This window comes from Salvelinus sp. IW2-2015, linkage group LG15 (genome assembly GCF_002910315.2).
Source record: "Salvelinus sp. IW2-2015 linkage group LG15, ASM291031v2, whole genome shotgun sequence".
In the NCBI taxonomy this organism is placed as follows: domain Eukaryota; kingdom Metazoa; phylum Chordata; class Actinopteri; order Salmoniformes; family Salmonidae; genus Salvelinus; species Salvelinus sp. IW2-2015.
The window spans coordinates 27884979-27903118 of NC_036855.1; the positions used below are offsets into that span (position 1 = coordinate 27884979).

Sequence of the window (18140 nt, forward strand, 5' to 3'; positions counted from 1 at the left end):
GTGTACATTCCTCTCAAGTTCTTGGCTCTTTCCAGAACAGCTGCCTTGTCCTTGAACCTCAGGAACTTGACCACTATCGGCCTCGGCCTGTCACCTGGGCTGGTGGTAGGTTTACCAGTCCTGTGGGCGAACTCCACCTCAATCTTCCTGTGGTCCATCTTCAATTTCTCAGAGATCATTTCCCTCACTTTGTCCTCAGTCTCGTGGAGATTCTGCAATTCCATCCACAACCATGTTGTTCCGCCTTGATTGTCCCTCGACAATCCGTCATTGTTATCATGGATTCACACACAGAATTGATGTCCTCTCTCAATGACTTACAGATGTCTGTCATCTCGCCATTCTCCTGTTTCAACTCATTGAGCTGACCCTGGGAGAACTGCAAATAGTTATTCAGGTCCTGGACCTCTCTGGTCAGGTTGTCCATTCTTTTATTAGTTGAATCCACCAGTATTTGGACACAACACTTGAAGCTATTTGCTTGTTGTTGTAACAACTGCTTGTATAACTATTTTTGTTCATTTAAAAAATCCTTTGCGTGTGATAGAGAGACACCACTGCCTTCAATGGTACTCCCGCTGGCTTTGGTCTTTGTCATGGTAGCTTAGCAACGTAGGTTATGCTGTTACTCCACGCAGTTCCAGACAGGGCAGGTCACAAGGAAGATTGAAAACAACAAACGGCAGGGATCTAGACAGCCACAGACCTGAGACAATCCGCGGTCCCAACCACAATGGCTAACTGCGTTCCGGGCTGCGTTCAAGCCCTCAAGAAAATCTTGCTAGCTTGATAGACAGCTAGCTAGCAGCTATATTTACTAAATTAACTAAAGTAAAAAAAAAAAAGGAACAATAAAAGAAAAACAATGCTATATACAGGTGGTACCGGTACCGAGTCAATGTGTGGGGTACAGGTTAGTTGAGGTAATTGAGGTAACATGTACAGTACCAGTCAAAAGTTTGGACCCCAACTCATTCAAGGGTTCTTCTTTATTTGTACTATTTTCTACATTGTAGAATAATAGTGAAGACATTAAAACTATGAAATTACAAAGTAGCCACAGAAACCGTCTAAGTGAAGCTCATCTGCGTGCTCGTTGTCCTCACCAGGGTCTTGACCTGACTGCAGTTCGGTGTCTTAACCGACTTCAGTGGACACATTTTCACCTTCAATGGCCACTGGCATGCTGGAGAAGTGTGCTCTTCACGGATGAATCCTGTTTACAACTGTACCGGGCAGATGGCAGACAGCGTGTATGGCGTTGTGTGGGAGAGGTTTGCTGATGTCAACGTTGTGAACAGAGTGCCTCATTGTGGCGGTGTGATTATGGTATGAGTAGGCATAAGCTACGGACAAGGAACACAATTGCATTTTATCAAAGCAATTTGAATGCACAAAGATACCGTGACGACATCCTGAGGCCCACTGTCCTGCCATTCATCCATCGCCTCATGTTTCACCATGTCGCAAGGATCTGTACACAATTCCTGGAAGCTGAAAATCTCCCAGTTCTTCCATGGCCTGCATATTCACCAGACAAGTCACCTATTGAGCATGTTTGGGATGCACTCTGGATTGACGTGTATGACAGCACGTTCCAACTCTCTCCAATATTCAGCAACTTCGCACAGCCATTGAAGAGGAGTGGAACAACATTCCACAGGCCACAATCAACAGCCTGATCAACTCTATGTGAAAGCGGTGTGTCGTGCTGCATGCGGCAAATGGTGGTCACATCAGATACTGACTGGTTTTCTGAGCCACGCTCCTACCTTTTTTTAGGTATCTGTGACCAACAGATGTATATCTGTAGTCCCAGTCATGTGAAATCCATAGATTAGGGCCTAATGAATTTATTTCAATTGACTGATTTCCTTATATGAACTGTAACTCAGTAAAACCTTTGAAATTGTTGCATGTTGCATGTAATATCAACACAGGGAGACCGATCAATTAGTTATGGTATTTTTACTAATATACATTTTGTTTATGAATTATTAAGTGATTAAAACTCTAAACTCAAAAAAACTAAATCGGTAACGGAATTTGGCTTCAATAGGATATCATAGTAGTTACAAACCACAGTTGGATCACCTGCTACTGTCCTCCCTTCCACTGGCATACTTTTGGTCGCAGTTTTTTGGTCTGGTCTGGACCAGCCTTGATTTCAACATCCACAGACGTCTGGCCCAAACATAGACGTCCATGATTTGTTCAGATTTGGTCCGGTCCAGTAGAGCACAGTACAGTACAGTAAAGAAAAGTAGAGTATAGTTCAGTACAGTACAGCACTGTACAGTACATTATAATCCAGTAGAGCACAGTAGAGTACAGTACAGTAAATAAACATAGAGTATGGTTCAGTTCAGTACAGTACAGTACAGTCATGTATTGTACAGTAGAGTAGAATAGAGTGGAGTACAGTTCAGTACAGTACACAGTAGAGCACACTAGAGTTGAGTACACTATAATGTACTGAACTGTACTATACTTTACTGTACTGTAACGTACTCTACTTGACTGTACTCTACTTTACTGAGTCCTACTGTGCTCTACTTTGATGTCCAAACTTGTGAATAGACATCTATGATTGGTTCAAATGTGTTCTTGTTTAGTGGCAGAGCTCATTAAAATAAAAGCCCGTGTGTAGAATAATACCCAAATATGCAAAGGAGGATATTGTAATCCACTTCACTTACTGTAGTTCAATAACCAAAACAGATTTTTTAACCTCAAGGTGTCATGTCCTAGCTGACACCCCATTCTTTCTGTAGACATCTTGGAATCTTAATTTGGAGCAGATATTTAACAGAGTTTTTGGAAAATGTAGTCACATTTGACCTCAAATCTGTTACCAAAGTTGGCATCTGCACAGTTCTTCCAGTAAATGTGTTTTTGTAAAATTGTCTGTGTAATTTGTTAAAAGTGGTCCTTGTGCATAGAGTTGTATGGTTTGTTAAACTTTGATGAATGTTTTTTGTTTGGCACACATTTTAAGTGAATAATCTCTGCGCAATTCCGTTTCCGTGAAATTGCCCATAGTGGTTTTTCACTGTAACCTCTGGCTGAACTAGGTTACATTTGAACTCATGACTTTGGTACCGCAGGTTTGTGCAAATAAAATGTCTCTGTCCAAATACCTTTCACAACCCTAACAGTCTATGGTGCCATTTCATAAACAGTCTCTCCTGACTCTCCTCCTCTCAGCCATTGGTAAATATAAAATGAGGCCATCAATCAAGATTTGAGATTTGAGTAACCCACCTGGCCTCCTCCCTCCCTTCCTATCCTTTCACCCAGACTAATCAGACAAGCTGGCCGGGAACGCTAACAGCCAAAGGAACAGGCTACTCTCTCTGTCAGACAAACTCTTATTTAACCTGTTTGTTCTAGTTGTACACTCCACTCATCTTAGCCAGTTGATTACTGCTTATCTGTAGAATCTCTCTCTCTCTCTCGTCCCTGTTTTTATTACAGTCTGAATCTATGGGTGCAAATTTATGGGGAGAACAAGGATATTTTGTTATGTAGATTAATAGCTTGTGTGTGTATGTCTAGTTAAAAAAAGGTTAAATAAAAATAAATAAAAATGTATAGTATATGAGTGTGTGTGTTGAAGTCACAGTGTCATACCCAAGGACCTGATCTACTCAGCGAGATAAAAGTAATCAGGTAAAGTGCTCGTGTCTAATTCTGACCTGAGATATTACTCAATCAACAGCCAAGCTAATGTTTAACTACACCAAGAAGATACACAATCCTCCTGACACCCAGTTTGACAGTTAATAAATCGGACTAGCACTTCTCTCAGTGCCTAGACATTGAACCACAGATATTTCCAGTGATGGAAAAATAACTCAAATGTCACAATTAAGGACACCTTAATAGAAAGTGACTCAAGTAAAATTCACCCAGTAAACTACTATTTGAGTAAATGGCTAAAAGTATCTGGTTTTAAATGTACTTAAGCACAGTGGTGGAAAAAGTACGACATCGCCATGCTTGAGTAAAAGTAAAAGTAAATGCTATACATCAAATTCCTTATATTAAGCAAACCAGATGGCACAATGTTCTCGTTTTAAAAATGAACGACAATCAGAAGCACACTTCAACCCTCAGACATTACTACAAATGCCGTATTTGTATTTATTGAGTCCGCCAGATCAGAGACAGTAGGGATGACAGCGTGTTATATTTATAGGTGCTTGAATTGAACCATATCGCTGTCCTGCCTGAGCATTCAAAATGTAACAACTACTTTTGGGTGTCAGGGAAAATGTATGGGAGTAAAAAGTATCTATTTGTTTTGGAATGTAGCACAGTAAAAAATATAAATAGTAAAGTACAGATACCCCCCAAAAAACGACATAAGTAGTACACCACTGGCTATATCTGGTTATTCTTCTCTACACTTGGAGGAGTATGTGTGTATGCGAGAGATTGTGAGTGTGTACTGCTTGTTTGGTGGCAGTCTTTGTTTAGTAACTGGAGTACATATCCTTAATTAATTTCAGAATGAATAAACTTTTGTGTTTCTATGTCAAACGGCTTTGTTATATTTCAGTCTTCTGTGATGCGTATAAAGTGTAATATTGGGATGCACACTCAAAATGTAATACATTTCAACTCTATATCTGAAATGAAAATGAAACAGGTGTCTTTTTTTAAAGCCCAAAACCATGTGTGTGAGGTGTATACTCTTGACTACCAAGAAACACTCCGTGTGACCCTGATTTAATCCACTGCAGTAAAAGGTTAACTCAGGGCCGTAGATAAAGACTACAGCCAGTTTGACTCAGTATGACTCTACAGTAGTTTGACTCCACGTGTGTGGTGTCATAACTGATGTAGCTTAGCCTTTGAGAAATATTCCCTTTTTGGCACTGGTGTAATGCAGGAAGGGGTGAAAGGGTGGAGTGAGTTAGTATGTGTACGTGTGCATGTGTGGTTGTATAGGTCTTGTATAGGCCTGGAGGGGGGAAGTGACATGGACAGAACAGAGAAAGTCGTAGCTTAATGGAAGAAAAATCCTACATCTCTTACAAACCCAGACAATGGCTTTGAGGCACATGCTGGGTGTTTGAGCTCCTTCTACTCCCTCCCCTGCACTCTTAGCAGCTAATGGCAATGGGTGATGTTGAGAGGTGGAGGATGTTGATATGAGGCAAGATTGGCCTGGGGGATGAGAGCTTTAAATGGGTTTCTGGTTCTGATGGGTTTTCTGTGTGTGTGTGTGTGTGTGTGTGTGTGTGTGTGTGTGTGTGTGTGTGTGGGTGTGTATAATGTGTGTGTATGCGTGTGTTCATGCTTCGTGCGCGCGTGTGTTTGTGTAAGTGTGTGTGAGGTTTGAGAGAGTACTTTTGTATTGCTCTGTGCTTGCATGGTTGTCTGGAGCAACTTTTCTCCCTCTCTCTCTCCATTTCTCTCTCGCCCTCTCTTTTACTTTCTCTCGTGCTCCAGTTAAGTTCTTTGAGTGGCTGTCTCCTCTTAGACTCAGAGGGCTTGTCAAAGTGTGTACTCACTCCCTGCTCATTCACACTCCACTGCACCCAATACACTAGGTAATAGACTCTACACACTCTCCCTGAATCTGACTCACGACCCACCAGCGCCCTCGGGGGCAAAACGTCAAATCCCGAAACCCCTGTTGCCCTTCCTGTCAGACACACACTCTCTCTCTGTCTTTCATTTTCTCTTCCACTTCTCTCTTTCTCCCACTCGCTCTCTCTCTCTCTAGTCTCTGTTGTTAAAGAACATATTTCATTTTAATATGACTAGCTTGGATAAGTAAGAATATATTTAAAGAATACATCATTTCCCCGTGTTTAGTATTTTTTGTGTTCTTACACATTATGGTGTCCTGGTCCAGAAACTGTGGTGTTGCAAGATTGGGTTATGTTTATTGTTTGCCAGGTCTGGTGATTTTGAACGTTTGTTTTTCTCAGTGAAGTTCTCATCAGGAGCAGATGATGTGGCCAACACTCATTAGAGTTACCTCAACAGCAGGCCAATAGATAGCACTTCAGAGGTCTTCTTTATCGCCCTCTCTGCTCTTGCACGTATTTTCTCCCTTGCTCGCTCTCCATTTGTTGCTATCCACTTTCTTCACAATTTTCTGTCTAACTCTCTCTTTCTCAACCCTCTTAATCTCTATTTTCCTCTCCCTATCTCTATTTCCCTCTCTCTCTCTCTCTGTCTCTCTCTGTCTCTCTCTGTCTCTCTCTGTCTCCCTCCCTCTCTCAGTCTGTCCCTCTGTCTCTGTCTCTCTCTCTGTCTCCCTCCCTCTCTCAGTCTGTCCCTCTGTCTCTCTATCTCTCTCCTCCATGGTTGATCTAATAGTGTGTAATGGTGTGGAGGGTTCCTATGGGTTGTTTGGCTGGGATGTGTGTCTCTACTGCTGGGCTGCAGCCTGTCCACTCAACCAGGCCCAAGACAATACATGTTCTGTACTCTGACGATCAGCCCCAGTGGTGTGTGTGTGTGTGTGTACGTGTGTGCGCGCTGAGTGGCTGTGATACAAGCAGGAACCCAGCTGTGAAGTCAGAAGGGTGTTGATTAAACTATACAGAGCCTACAGAAAGTATTCAAACCCCTTGACTTTTTCCACATTTTGTTGTGTTACAGCCTGAATTAAAAATGTATTCAATTCAGATTTGTTTGTCACTGGTCTACACACATAATAAATACCCTATAATTTCAAAATTGAATAATGTTTTTTGTTTTTACAAACATTTGACAAATTAATGAAAACCGAAAAGCTGAAATGTTTTGAGTTAAGTATACGACCACTTTGTAATGACAAGCCTAAATAAGGTCAGGAGATATATATATTTTTTTAACAAGTCACATAATAAGATGCATGGACTCACTTGGTGTGCAATAATAGTGTTTAACATGATTTTTGAATGACTACCTCATCTCTGTACCCCACACATACAATTATCTGTAAGGTACCTCAGTCGAGCAGTGAAATTCAAACACAGATTCAACCACAAAGACCAGAGAGGATTTCAAATGCCTCACAAAGAAGGGCACCTATTGGTAGATCGGTAAAAATCAAAAAGCAGACATTGAATATCTCTTTGAGCATGGTGATGTTATTAATTACACTTTGGATGGTGTATCAATACACCCAGTCACTACAAAGATAGAGGCGTCCCTCATAACTCAGTCGCTGGAGAGGAAGGAAACATCTCAGGGATTTCACCATGAGGCCAATGGTGACTTTAAAACAGTTACAGAGTTTAATGGCCTTGATAGGAGAAAACTGAGTATGGATCAACAAAGTTGTAGTTACTCCATAATGCTAAACTAATTGATAGAGTGAAAAGAAGGAAGCCTGTACAGAATAAAAACATTCCAAAACTTGCATTCTCTTCGCAACAAGGCACTAAAGTAATACTGCAAAAAAATGTGGCAAAGCAATAAACTTTTTGTCCTGAATACAAAGTGTTATGTTTCAGGCAAATTCAATAAAACACATTACTGAGTACCACTCTCCATATTTTCAAGCATAGTGGTGGCTGCATCATGTTATGGGCATGCTTGTAATCGTTAAGGACTGGGACGTTTTCAGAAGGGGAAAAAATTAATGGAATGGAGCTAAGTACAGGCAAAATCCTAGAGGAAAACCTGGTTCAGTCTGCTTTCCACCAGACATTGGGAGATTAATTCACCTTTCAGCATGACAATAACCTAAAACACGGCTAAATCTACACCTGAATTGCTTACCAAGAAGACAGTGAATGTTCCTGAGTGGCCAAGTTACAGTTTTGACTTAAATCTACTTGAAAATCTATGGCAAGACCTGAAAATGGTTGTCTAGCAATGATCAACCATCAATTTGACAGAGCTTGAAGAATTTTGAAAAGAATAATGGGAAAAAAGAAGAAACCTGCACACTGCCCTTGATAGCAACACTGCTCTTTAATAAGCTTTACGTTTCGACCTCAAGGCCTTCGTCAGAGCTTTTGTGAGTTTTTTTCAATTAGCATCCTTATGTAGACATAGTTCCACCCACATCCATTCAATGCATCAAATGGGGTTGGAGTTGAGGGAAAATAAGTACGTTTCACCAAATATAACAATGTGTATTTCATAAGTATTCGAATAAAGTGTCTATATAAAACACGTCTGTAAAACCACAATGAGGACATCGACACATCAAGCAACTTTTCATAAATCATTGGGTACAGCGTGAGAAAAATGTCAGAGTAATCTGAAATGGTGGCTTTAATTCATAATTCATTTTATTCAACTGTTACTATGCATCTGCAAAAAAATAACTCAGATGTGCGAGTGCCTTTTGAATTTTGAAAAGAATAATGGGCAAATGTTGCACAATCCAGGTGTGGAATGCTTTTGAGACTTACCCCAAAAGACTCACTGCTGAAATCGCTGTTTCTACAAAGTATTGCACTCAGGGGTGTGATTACAGAACTATAAGTTCTATATTTATGTATTTAATTTTCAATACATTTTCAAAAAAATTGAAAAAAATGTATACAGTATTTAAATAATTTTGAATTCAAGCTGTAACACAACAAAATGTGGAATAAGTCAAGGGGTATGAATACTTTCTGAAAGCACTGTAAATCTGCTTTGCAAGGGTGGAGTATGTGTGTATGTGTGTGTGCGTGAGGGATGGTTGTAAAAGAGAATGATTTGTCGATGGGTTATATAGAGTAAGGGTGGACAGGGTTGGATTGGGCTCTATTTAGGTTGAGAGTTCGAATCATATCACAGACAATTTTAGCATTATGAGCAACTTTTCAACTACTTACTACTTTTTAGCTACTTTGCAACTACTTAGCATGTTAGCTAACTCTTCCCCTAACCACAAGCCTAACCCTTTAACCTAACTTATCCCTAACCTCTAACCCTAACCCCTAGCCCACCTAACATTAGCAAGCTATCTAGAATTCTTAACTTATCATACGTTTTGCAAATTCATAACATATTGTACGTTTTGCAAACGAGACACTCAATTTAGTATGATATGAGTGTCTCGGATTTACTTACAGAATTATACAAAATGCTCTGAGACCAGGTTGTTTACCAAAATAATTTGTTGCAGATAAAAATCAAGTAGTGCACACAAAATGTATTTTTTCGCTTAAGTTTTCATGTACCTAATAAAAATGTCAATGTCAATGTGTTTCCATAGCATTTGCCTTAAATAGCAAATGTGCCTACTCTGGTCTTGGCATGTGCACTCTAGCCAACAGCTCGCAGATCAGACTGGTCTCATAGACTAGACGTAACGTTGTAAATCCAGGAGACAAATTAGTATGATATGTTACGGTTGGTATGGTTACATAAGACAGAAGGTTACTTAAGGTAAAAACATAAGGATACTAGGTTGCCTGTTCGAGTCTCATCACAGACAACTTTATAATTTCAGCTAATTAGCAACTTTTCAACTACTTACTACTTTGTAACTACTTAGGGTGTTAGCTATCCCCTCCCCTTCCCCTAACCCTTCTAGCTAACCCTTCCCATAACCCTAGCCTTAACCCTTTAACCTAACTCCTAACCTTAAGCCTAACCCTTAACCCCTAGCCTAGCTAACATTGGCCAGCTAGCTAATGTTAGCGTTATCCACCTAACTAACGTTAACCACAACAAATTGGAATTCGTAACATATCATATGTTTTGCAAATTTGTAACATGACACTGCTTCACCAATAGCCTTCACATGGCTGAGAAAAACACTGTGCAAATGCATTAAGCCCTTCTGAATACTCTCACTCAACCATACATCAATGTGTAATTTAACTGAAATATAACCAGCAACCACTTAAAATCCTTCTACAGTGGGGAGAACAAGTATTTGATACACTGCCGATTTTGCAGGTTTTCCTACTTACAAAGCATGTAGAGGTCTGTAATTTTTATCATATGTACACTTCAACTGTGAGAGACGGAATCTAAAACAAAAATCCAGAAAATCACATTGTATGATTTTTAAATAATTAATTTGCATTTTATTGCATGACATAAGTATTTGGAATCACCTACCACCAGTAAGATTCCGGCTCTCACAGACCTGTTAGTTTTTCTTTAAGAAGCCCTCCTGTTCTCCACTCATACCTGTATTAACTGCACTGTTTGAACTCGTTACCGTTGTAAAAGACAACCTGTCCACCACACAATCAAACAGATTCCAAACCTCTCCACAATGGCCAAGACCAGAGAGCTGTGTAAGGACATCAGGGATAAAAATTGTAGACCTGCACCAAGGCTGAGATGGGCTACAGGACAATAGGCAAGCAGCTTGGTGAGAAGGAAACAACTGTTGGCGCAATTATTAGAAAATGGAAGAGTTCAAGATGACGGTCAATCACCCCTCGTCTGGGGCTCCATGCAAGATTTCACCTCGGGGGATCAATGATCATGAGGAAGGATGAGGATCAGCCCAGAACTAACGACCGCGAGGACCTGGTCAATGACCTGAAGAGAGCTGGACCACAGTCTCAAAGAAAACCATTAGTAACACACTACGCCGTCATGGATTAAAATCCTGCAGCGCACGCAAGGTCCCCCTGCTTAGCGCAGTGCATGTCCAGGCTCTGTCTGAAGTTTGCCAATGACCATCTGGATGATCCAGAGGAGGAATGGGAGAAGGTCATGTGGTCTGATGAGAGCAAAAATAGAGCTTTTTGGTCTAACTCCACTCGCCGTGTTTGGAGGAGAGAGAAGTATGAGTACAACCCCAAGAAACACCATCCCAAAACCGTGAAGCTGGAGGTGGAAACATCATTTCTTTGGGGATGCTTTTCTGCAAAGGGGACAGGACGACTGCACCGTATTGAGGGGAGGATGGATGGGGCCATGTATCGCGAGATCTTGGCCAACAACCTCCTTCCCTCAGTAAGAGCATTGAAGATGGGTCGTGGCTGGGTCTTCCAGCATGACAACGACACGAAGCACAACAGCCATGGCAACTAAGGAGTGGCTCCGTAAGAAGCATCTCAAGGTCCTGGAGTGGCCTAGCCAGTCTCCAGACCTGAAACCAATAAGAAAATCTTTGGAGGGAGCTGAAAGTCCGTATTGCCAGCGACAGACCCCGAAACCTGAGAGGATCTGGAGAAGATCTTAGGGAGGATGGGCCAAAATCCCTGCTGCAGTGTGTGCAAACCTAGTCAAGAACTACAGGAAACGTATGATCTCTGTAATTGCAAACAAAGGTTTCTGTACCAAATATTAAGTTCTGCTTTTTGATGTATCCATACTTATGTCATGCAATAAAATGCAAATTAATTACTTAAAAATCATACAATGTGATTTTCTGGATTTTTGTTTTAGATTCCGTCTCTCATAGTTGAAGTGTACCTATGATAAAAATTACAGACCTCTACATGCTTTGTAAGTAGGAAAACCTGCAAAATCGGCAGTGTATCAAATACTTGTTCTCCCCACTGTATATCTTCTGTATATGTAATGGGTTAAATATATCTCCTGTCACCTCCAGAATAATGTAATTCTAAGTGCTGCAGGGGAGAGATAGAGAGGTTTGGCCTACAATAACAGCAGAAGTTGGATGGATGCCAAGCTGTCACACAGTTGGATGACATATCTGAACCCTTCCCATTATTTCTTTATACAGATGGGCCTCTGGGATTTGAATGTGAGTGTGAGCGAGAGCGAGAGAGAGAGAGAGAGAGTGAGAGAGAGAGAGAGCGAGAGAGAGAGACAGAAGAAATGAAAATGGGGTAATTCTGTGTGTCATTGAGCTAATGGAGGTCTTGGCCTGTGTAATGGAGCCCCTCCCTCTGGACAGAGCAGATAATTTAATTAACGTCAGCCTTCACTCCTCCCTCTCTCCTCTCCTTCTCGCCCTCCCTTCCCTCTTTTGTAAGTGACTCATCTGCACACAGTGCTGCTCTTAACACTATCATCCCCATCCTCTGAACTAATCCACAATATAGAGCTGTCCAACATCCTACATCATTCATTCTTTTGTTCTTCGTTCATTGGACCTAATAGCTACACGTTCATGCATAGAGAAAACGGCTCCATCCATCTTTATCCAGTACATTACATTCCTCTCACACTCTCTGGGCTTTTAAGGTTTACAGATGGCAGCCATATTTAGGGTTATTGTTATGATCCATGATGTACTGGCTCTGCCCAAAGTGAATGCCTGCTTTAGCCAGCCTGTCATTGTAGAAGGCAATTTGTTGGTACCAACAGTCTGGTACCAAAGGCTAGCTACCCAAAGATTTACAAAAGGAATCTTCTGGTTGATAAGCTTAGCTGACCAATGCTCTCTGTTTTCTGCATAGTTCAGACTCATTCGCTACAAAATGACGATGACATACAGAACCCCAGCAAGCACAGACGGTTCGACAACGTTTGCGTTTGGTTCAAGTCTGATGCCATTTTTGAGATCGACCCTGGCCTGAATGTGTGCGGTTTACAGTAACGAAATGTCACTTTCCTTTCTGTCCATCTCATTCTACAGATTGTAAAGCTTTATCTGACCTCGGCTCTGTGTTTTCTACAGGTGGTATAGCAGGGGGTATAGAGATCTGTATCACCTTCCCTACTGAGTATGTGAAGACTCAGCTACAGCTGGACGAGAAGGCCAACCCTCCCAAATACAGGGGCATTGGTGAGTGTCTGACTGTGTGTGTGTGTTCTCTCACCCGGCAACACAAGACTTTCTCTATCCATCTCCCTTCATACCTCTCTACCTCTTCTTCCCCGATGCATCTAACCTTTCTGAGATACAGGGTCGTCAGTGTGTCGACCAAATCAATTAATCTCCATCTATCTCTATCTCTTGCTCACGCTCCATTTCTTATTCTCACTATCTCGCTCCCTCTCTCTCTTTTTCTGTCCCTCTTAGGATCTAATTATCAAATTACCCATCATCCTCAGGTGCATTAGTGATTCTGGCAGGCTGTCACGCTACTTGTTTGTATGACACACACACACACACACACAGTCAGTCTGGCTTCTCTTGGCTGGAGCTCTGAGGATCTGAGACCATCTTAATGAGCCCTGCACACAGCTGTCTCTGCCTCATACTAAATAGCTATGTTCGTCAAGGGGTTTTCTCTCCATGTGTGAATATGAAGTTATTTGAATACTCTCCGTGTGTCCGTAGCTGGTTGCGTGTTCATGTATTGATGTGTGTGTAGGTGACTGTGTAAAGCAGACGGTACAGGGTCACGGGGTGAGAGGACTGTACAGAGGACTCAGCTCACTGCTCTACGGATCCATACCCAAATCAGCTGTCAGGTATGTGGATGGCATCTAGCCCTAAACACACACACACACACCAATTATTTTGGTCTATTACTCACAATACATAGCTGAAATGTCGCACTGGTCTTGTGTGTAATTATGTTATTCTTTCCCAGAGATGATATTTATTCGACCTACCTGCTTTATTCCACACACGACCGTTCTATGGAGACCTCAGTCTCAGACAGGGGTATTTAGCATCTCTCTTTCTCTGAATGTGTTTGTTTGTGTGTATGTGTGTTACAGAGCAGAGCCTGTCTTTAGAGTGGACAGACCCAGCCATGCGGAGCAGAGCTGCCAATTCTTGTATCAGTAGAGATACAGAGATACAGAGATGAAAACCTGTTGGTGTGTGTATGTGTGTTTGTGTTTGTGTGCGTGTGTGTCTGTGTCAGCCAGTCAGTCAGCCTAGGGGAAAGGCTCAGTAGGGAAACAGTGCATAGAGATGGACAGGGCAACAAGAGTAGGCCACATCATCTGTCTAGTCTGACAGCTGTGTGTGTGTGTGTGTGTGTGTGTGTGTGTGTGTGTGTGTGTGTGTATGCTTTACATAATTGGGTTATGAAAAAAGAAGGGAGTGCTTTTCTTCTCCCATTCCCTCTGTCCCCCTCCCCCTACCAATCCATCATTTTCTCCACTTCCCACCATCCCCCCCATCCCATTAGCTGATTGCCTGTTATGTACAGTGTGGAGCAGTGGGGGGAAGGACGGGGAGTGAAGGAGATAAGAGAGTGGTGAGGGTGAGGCCAGAGAGACACTGGGCTTTGGTGGAGAGACTGACCTTTTTCATCCTCCCATTTAACTCCACCTGCCTTCTCATCCACCCCTTTCCTTTTCCCCTCATCCTTTACTTTCCCAAATACCTTCCTCCTCCCCTCATCTCTTGGCGAGGGGCAACTGACTTTGCAGATAGAGCCCTAATGGGGTTTAGGAGATGTTCCATGGTCTCTGTGACGACCAAGGTGCCTCTGACTCATTCTAGACTTTGGCTGCCGGACCAACTGTTATTCATCATGTTGGGACGATTAAAAAAATTCTGTCACTTTGAATTGGCTAAAGAGAGGAGGTAGTTAAGCCTTAGCACATTGAAGTAATTTTAATGGGGTGATGTAAGGTATAAAATAGTGAAAAAAACTATACTGCCACTTCCTTGCAGTCCAATTAAGGTGGATGAGAGAGAGAGACCTGTTTTGAAACTACTTTCAATCTATAAAGGCATCATTGCCTTTTGTTTGCCGGTCCGTGTCTGTGTGTTCCTGCACTACAGCATATGCGAGTTGTGAAGCGACTATCACTTAAACAAACGAACATGATTCTTGAGTAGAGACAGAGAAACAGATGCTGCATTTTAATGAACAAAAAAATATGAGGCAAAAAAAAAAGAGAGGGGTGGAGGGAGAAGAGATGACGAAATAGAACAGCGAGACACACCCAGAGATGGAGACAGATCGTCAACGTCCGAGACAGACAAGAAGACATCGGTCAGACCAGAAACTCTCGGGTGAGAAGGCAGAGGCACAAGAAACCTAGCCTCGTGAAACCCGCCTGATCTTGCAATGTTTATTATGTGGCGAATACAACAAGTGTAGACTTTACCTTGAAATGCTTACTTACGAGCTCTTTCCCAAAAATGCAGTTAAAAAGTATGAAAATTCAAAAATAGATAACAAGAAAATAGTAACACAATAAATTAACACAATAAAATATCTGTATTTATTTTTACCAGGTTACAAGAAAACAAACCTTTAATCAACACTAAGTGGCAAAGTGTCTTTCCTCCCCCGATCCCCTCCTTCCCCTCTCCTCCTCTCTTCCTCCATGTTGTGTTTGGTCCTGAAATCACCACAATCCAATTCCTGCTATAAATAACCTTCCCAGTGAAGGACTCCCTGGCACAGCATCTCCTAACTGATTACAGTGAAGCTTAACACACACATACACACACTCCTGGGGTGAGACAGAACACTCAGCTCGCTTTCATGGTAGCAGTTGCCGGGCATCCGTTGCTTGCTGAGTCATCAGACTTTATGGCTACATTTTTAAACAAGGATGTGCCTTACCTGCTGGGTAGTAAAACATTCTGCATCAATAGCAGTTTGTTTCACTTCACCTGGGCAACGAACAAAGTCGTTTGCCTCTTGCCTCAAATCAAATCAAATTTTATTGGTCACATACACATGGTTAGCAGATGTTAATGCGAGTGTAGCGAAATGCTTGTGCTTCTAGTTCCGACCATGCAGTAAAATCTAACAAGTAATCTAACAATTTCACAACAACTTCCTTTTACACACAAGTGTAAAGGAATGAATAAGAATATGTACATAAATATATGGATGAGCGATGGCTGAACGGCATAGGCAAGATGCAGTAGATGGTATAGAGTACAGTATATACATATGAGATGAGTAATGTAGGGTATGTAAACATTATATAAAGTGGCATTGTTTAAAGTGACTAGTGATAGGACTGGGCAAAGACTTCTACTAAGATTACTAAGCAATTGTATGATGCTCAGAGAGGAAGCTGGTGTGAAATTCTGCTCATCAGCTGATTAAAACCAACCTGGCTTCCTCTAAGGTGTCCAGTGGAGTTAGAACTCTTTGAAGACTCTTTGTTGTTTCCATATCTCATCCAGAGATATCAGCAACTCTGACCCTTCTCATCTTCACAGTTATACAGTATCAGTCTATTTGTTTTACTGTCACCTAGGTAACAAGGAGCCAGGATAGAGGGATATTCTATTGAGTCTAACGAGATTCTAATTATGATTCTAAAACTGTCTAGATTGAAGGTTCTAGTCTGATATTCTATGAAATTCTAGGATTAGATTTCAGTCCAGAGGTCACCAACATTCAGTCAAGATCACGTTCTGAGTCAAAATGCATGCCAAGATCTACGGCTCTTATTTTTTATTAACATGACTTAAAAAATGTAAGCCTATGCAACAATAACACATTAAAAACAGTACTGTAGCAATGATGTTTGTGCAGTAAGCTATAGGCCCAATACATTATCACCACATACTGGCTTTGCTTGAATTTACCTGCCAATGAATTGTTGTTCAGGACATTTTTTTTAAATTACATAAAAAAATTGGAGGTAGGCTATATGATCACACAGGTAATCGATCCATGGTTGTATTACTTGTGAGGCACAGCTGAGTGATCATACATTTAAATAATGTGATTTTTATTTTACTGGGCTGATGGTGCCTGTATCTGATGGTCAGTCTCAGCAGAGGGAGAAAGCAGCAGACTGCGGGTCCGTCTCTCAACATCCCTCCGCTCTCCCTTTCCTCCACTGACACTGACCAAAAAGGGACACTGTCTTCCAGCTGATGGCGAACTCGAGTCGCACCACAAATTCATGTTGTTACTCCTGTGAACAGAGAAAGTAAAATATCCCATGATATTAAAAAAGACCCAAGCCGCTAATAATAACAACAACTCAAGCCTATAGATACACTTTCCTACTCATGCATTACTGCCGCACTGCTTGTTGTAGCGCTGAGTGGAAATAGGAATAACGCGCATTTTATGGGCTATAAAAGTGTTGAATACAAAGTGTTGACAGTGCTGAGTAAGAACTTAAACATGAACTCACTAATAAAAACAGCAGCTCTTTGCTGTATTCGTTGACAGTCTCTCTAGTCATGGTTTTAAACGTTTTGAAATCTCACAGTATCAATTTTGCCGTAGCTTTCTTTTACACCTGCTACGTTACTGCAGACTCGGTCATCTGAGCAATTTGATTGGCCAGCGGTTGCATAGTAAACTTGATTTCCTCTCCAGGCCCACAGGGAAGGCAGAGTTTGTACCTTCAGACACATGAAATGGCAACAGTTTGCCTACCCGGCGCGCACGGTAGTTGAATTGGCCGCACCTACCAACAACAGCGCGCGAGACTAATAAAAAAATAGAAACACAAGGCTTTATCGTTGGGTTTTTTACAGAAATGTTTGACAGATTAATGGGTCGAACAGACCACTGTTTTAGACAATATTCAAACTCAAGTCTAGAATCAAGCCTAACTCCTCTTCCTGATATCACTGTATCACTCTCAAACCTGAGCAACAACAACTCTGCTTGTTATCAATGACTATCACTCATGAGAACAACATTGATTGAACTAATCGACTGGGCTGTATACTAACATGTTATCTCTCTCCATCTTCCTCTCTCTCTCTCGCTCTCTCTCTCCTCCCCTCCTCAGGTTTGGTGTGTTTGAGTATCTCAGTAACCATGCCCGTGACGAGGCAGGGAAGTTGAACAGCACCAGGGGTCTGTTATGTGGGCTTGGTGCTGGAGTCATGGAGGCTGTAGTCATAGTCTGTCCCATGGAGACTGTCAAGGTATGTCTGAGACAGAGCATCTCTATAGCCTTCTTTATAGCTCCGTCTCCTCTTCCAGTCTCTTCTCTATAGCCTCGTATCCTCTCTCTGTCTCTCCCTCTCTCTTGTCTTTATCCCCCCACTCCCCTCCTCTCAGATTTGGTGTCACTGATACCCCCTACCCACTGGTAAGGAGTCAGCTGTCTAGCTGATCATTTTTTAGATCTGAATAGGAAGACCTCATCCCAAATCAGTCTCTATTTGTTACAAATCTAATCCAACAGCTGAATGAGGGTTGACCCGAGCCTTCCAGGAATGTATTCCCTTCAATCATACTCTTTAATATTCTCTGAATTAAAGGTCAGACAGACAAGAACATCTCTCAAGGCTGTCTGTCTGCTCTCAGTGCTCTGTCAAACTGATAATACAATAAAGAAAAAAACATGATAATGCTCTTTTTCCTGGAGCACAGTTGGGTTTCTTAATAATACTGTCTGTCTGTCTGTCTGTCTGTCTGTCTGTCTGTCTGTCTGTCTGTCTGTCTGTCTGTCTGTCT

At 41.7% G+C, this 18140-nt stretch overlaps 1 protein-coding gene and 1 long non-coding RNA gene across 4 annotated transcripts in view; one reads left to right on the top strand and one right to left on the bottom strand.

The window, feature by feature from the left end:
- The window catches only part of LOC111974258 (tricarboxylate transport protein B, mitochondrial), a 30656-nt gene that overhangs the window by 8041 nt on the left and 4475 nt on the right, over nt 1-18140 (top strand). The window contains exons 2-4 of the mRNA XM_024001926.2: nt 12509-12616; nt 13149-13248; nt 17467-17605. Of these exons, the coding sequence (XP_023857694.1) occupies nt 12509-12616; nt 13149-13248; nt 17467-17605 (347 nt within the window). The remainder of the gene's footprint in view (nt 1-12508; nt 12617-13148; nt 13249-17466; nt 17606-18140) is intronic.
- LOC111974260 (uncharacterized) overlaps nt 16135-18140 on the bottom strand; it is a 28014-nt gene continuing 26008 nt past the window's right edge. For all 3 annotated transcript variants that reach the window (XR_002878685.2, XR_002878688.2, XR_002878687.2), the window contains exon 3: nt 16135-16632. This is a non-coding gene — a long non-coding RNA (uncharacterized lncRNA). The remainder of the gene's footprint in view (nt 16633-18140) is intronic.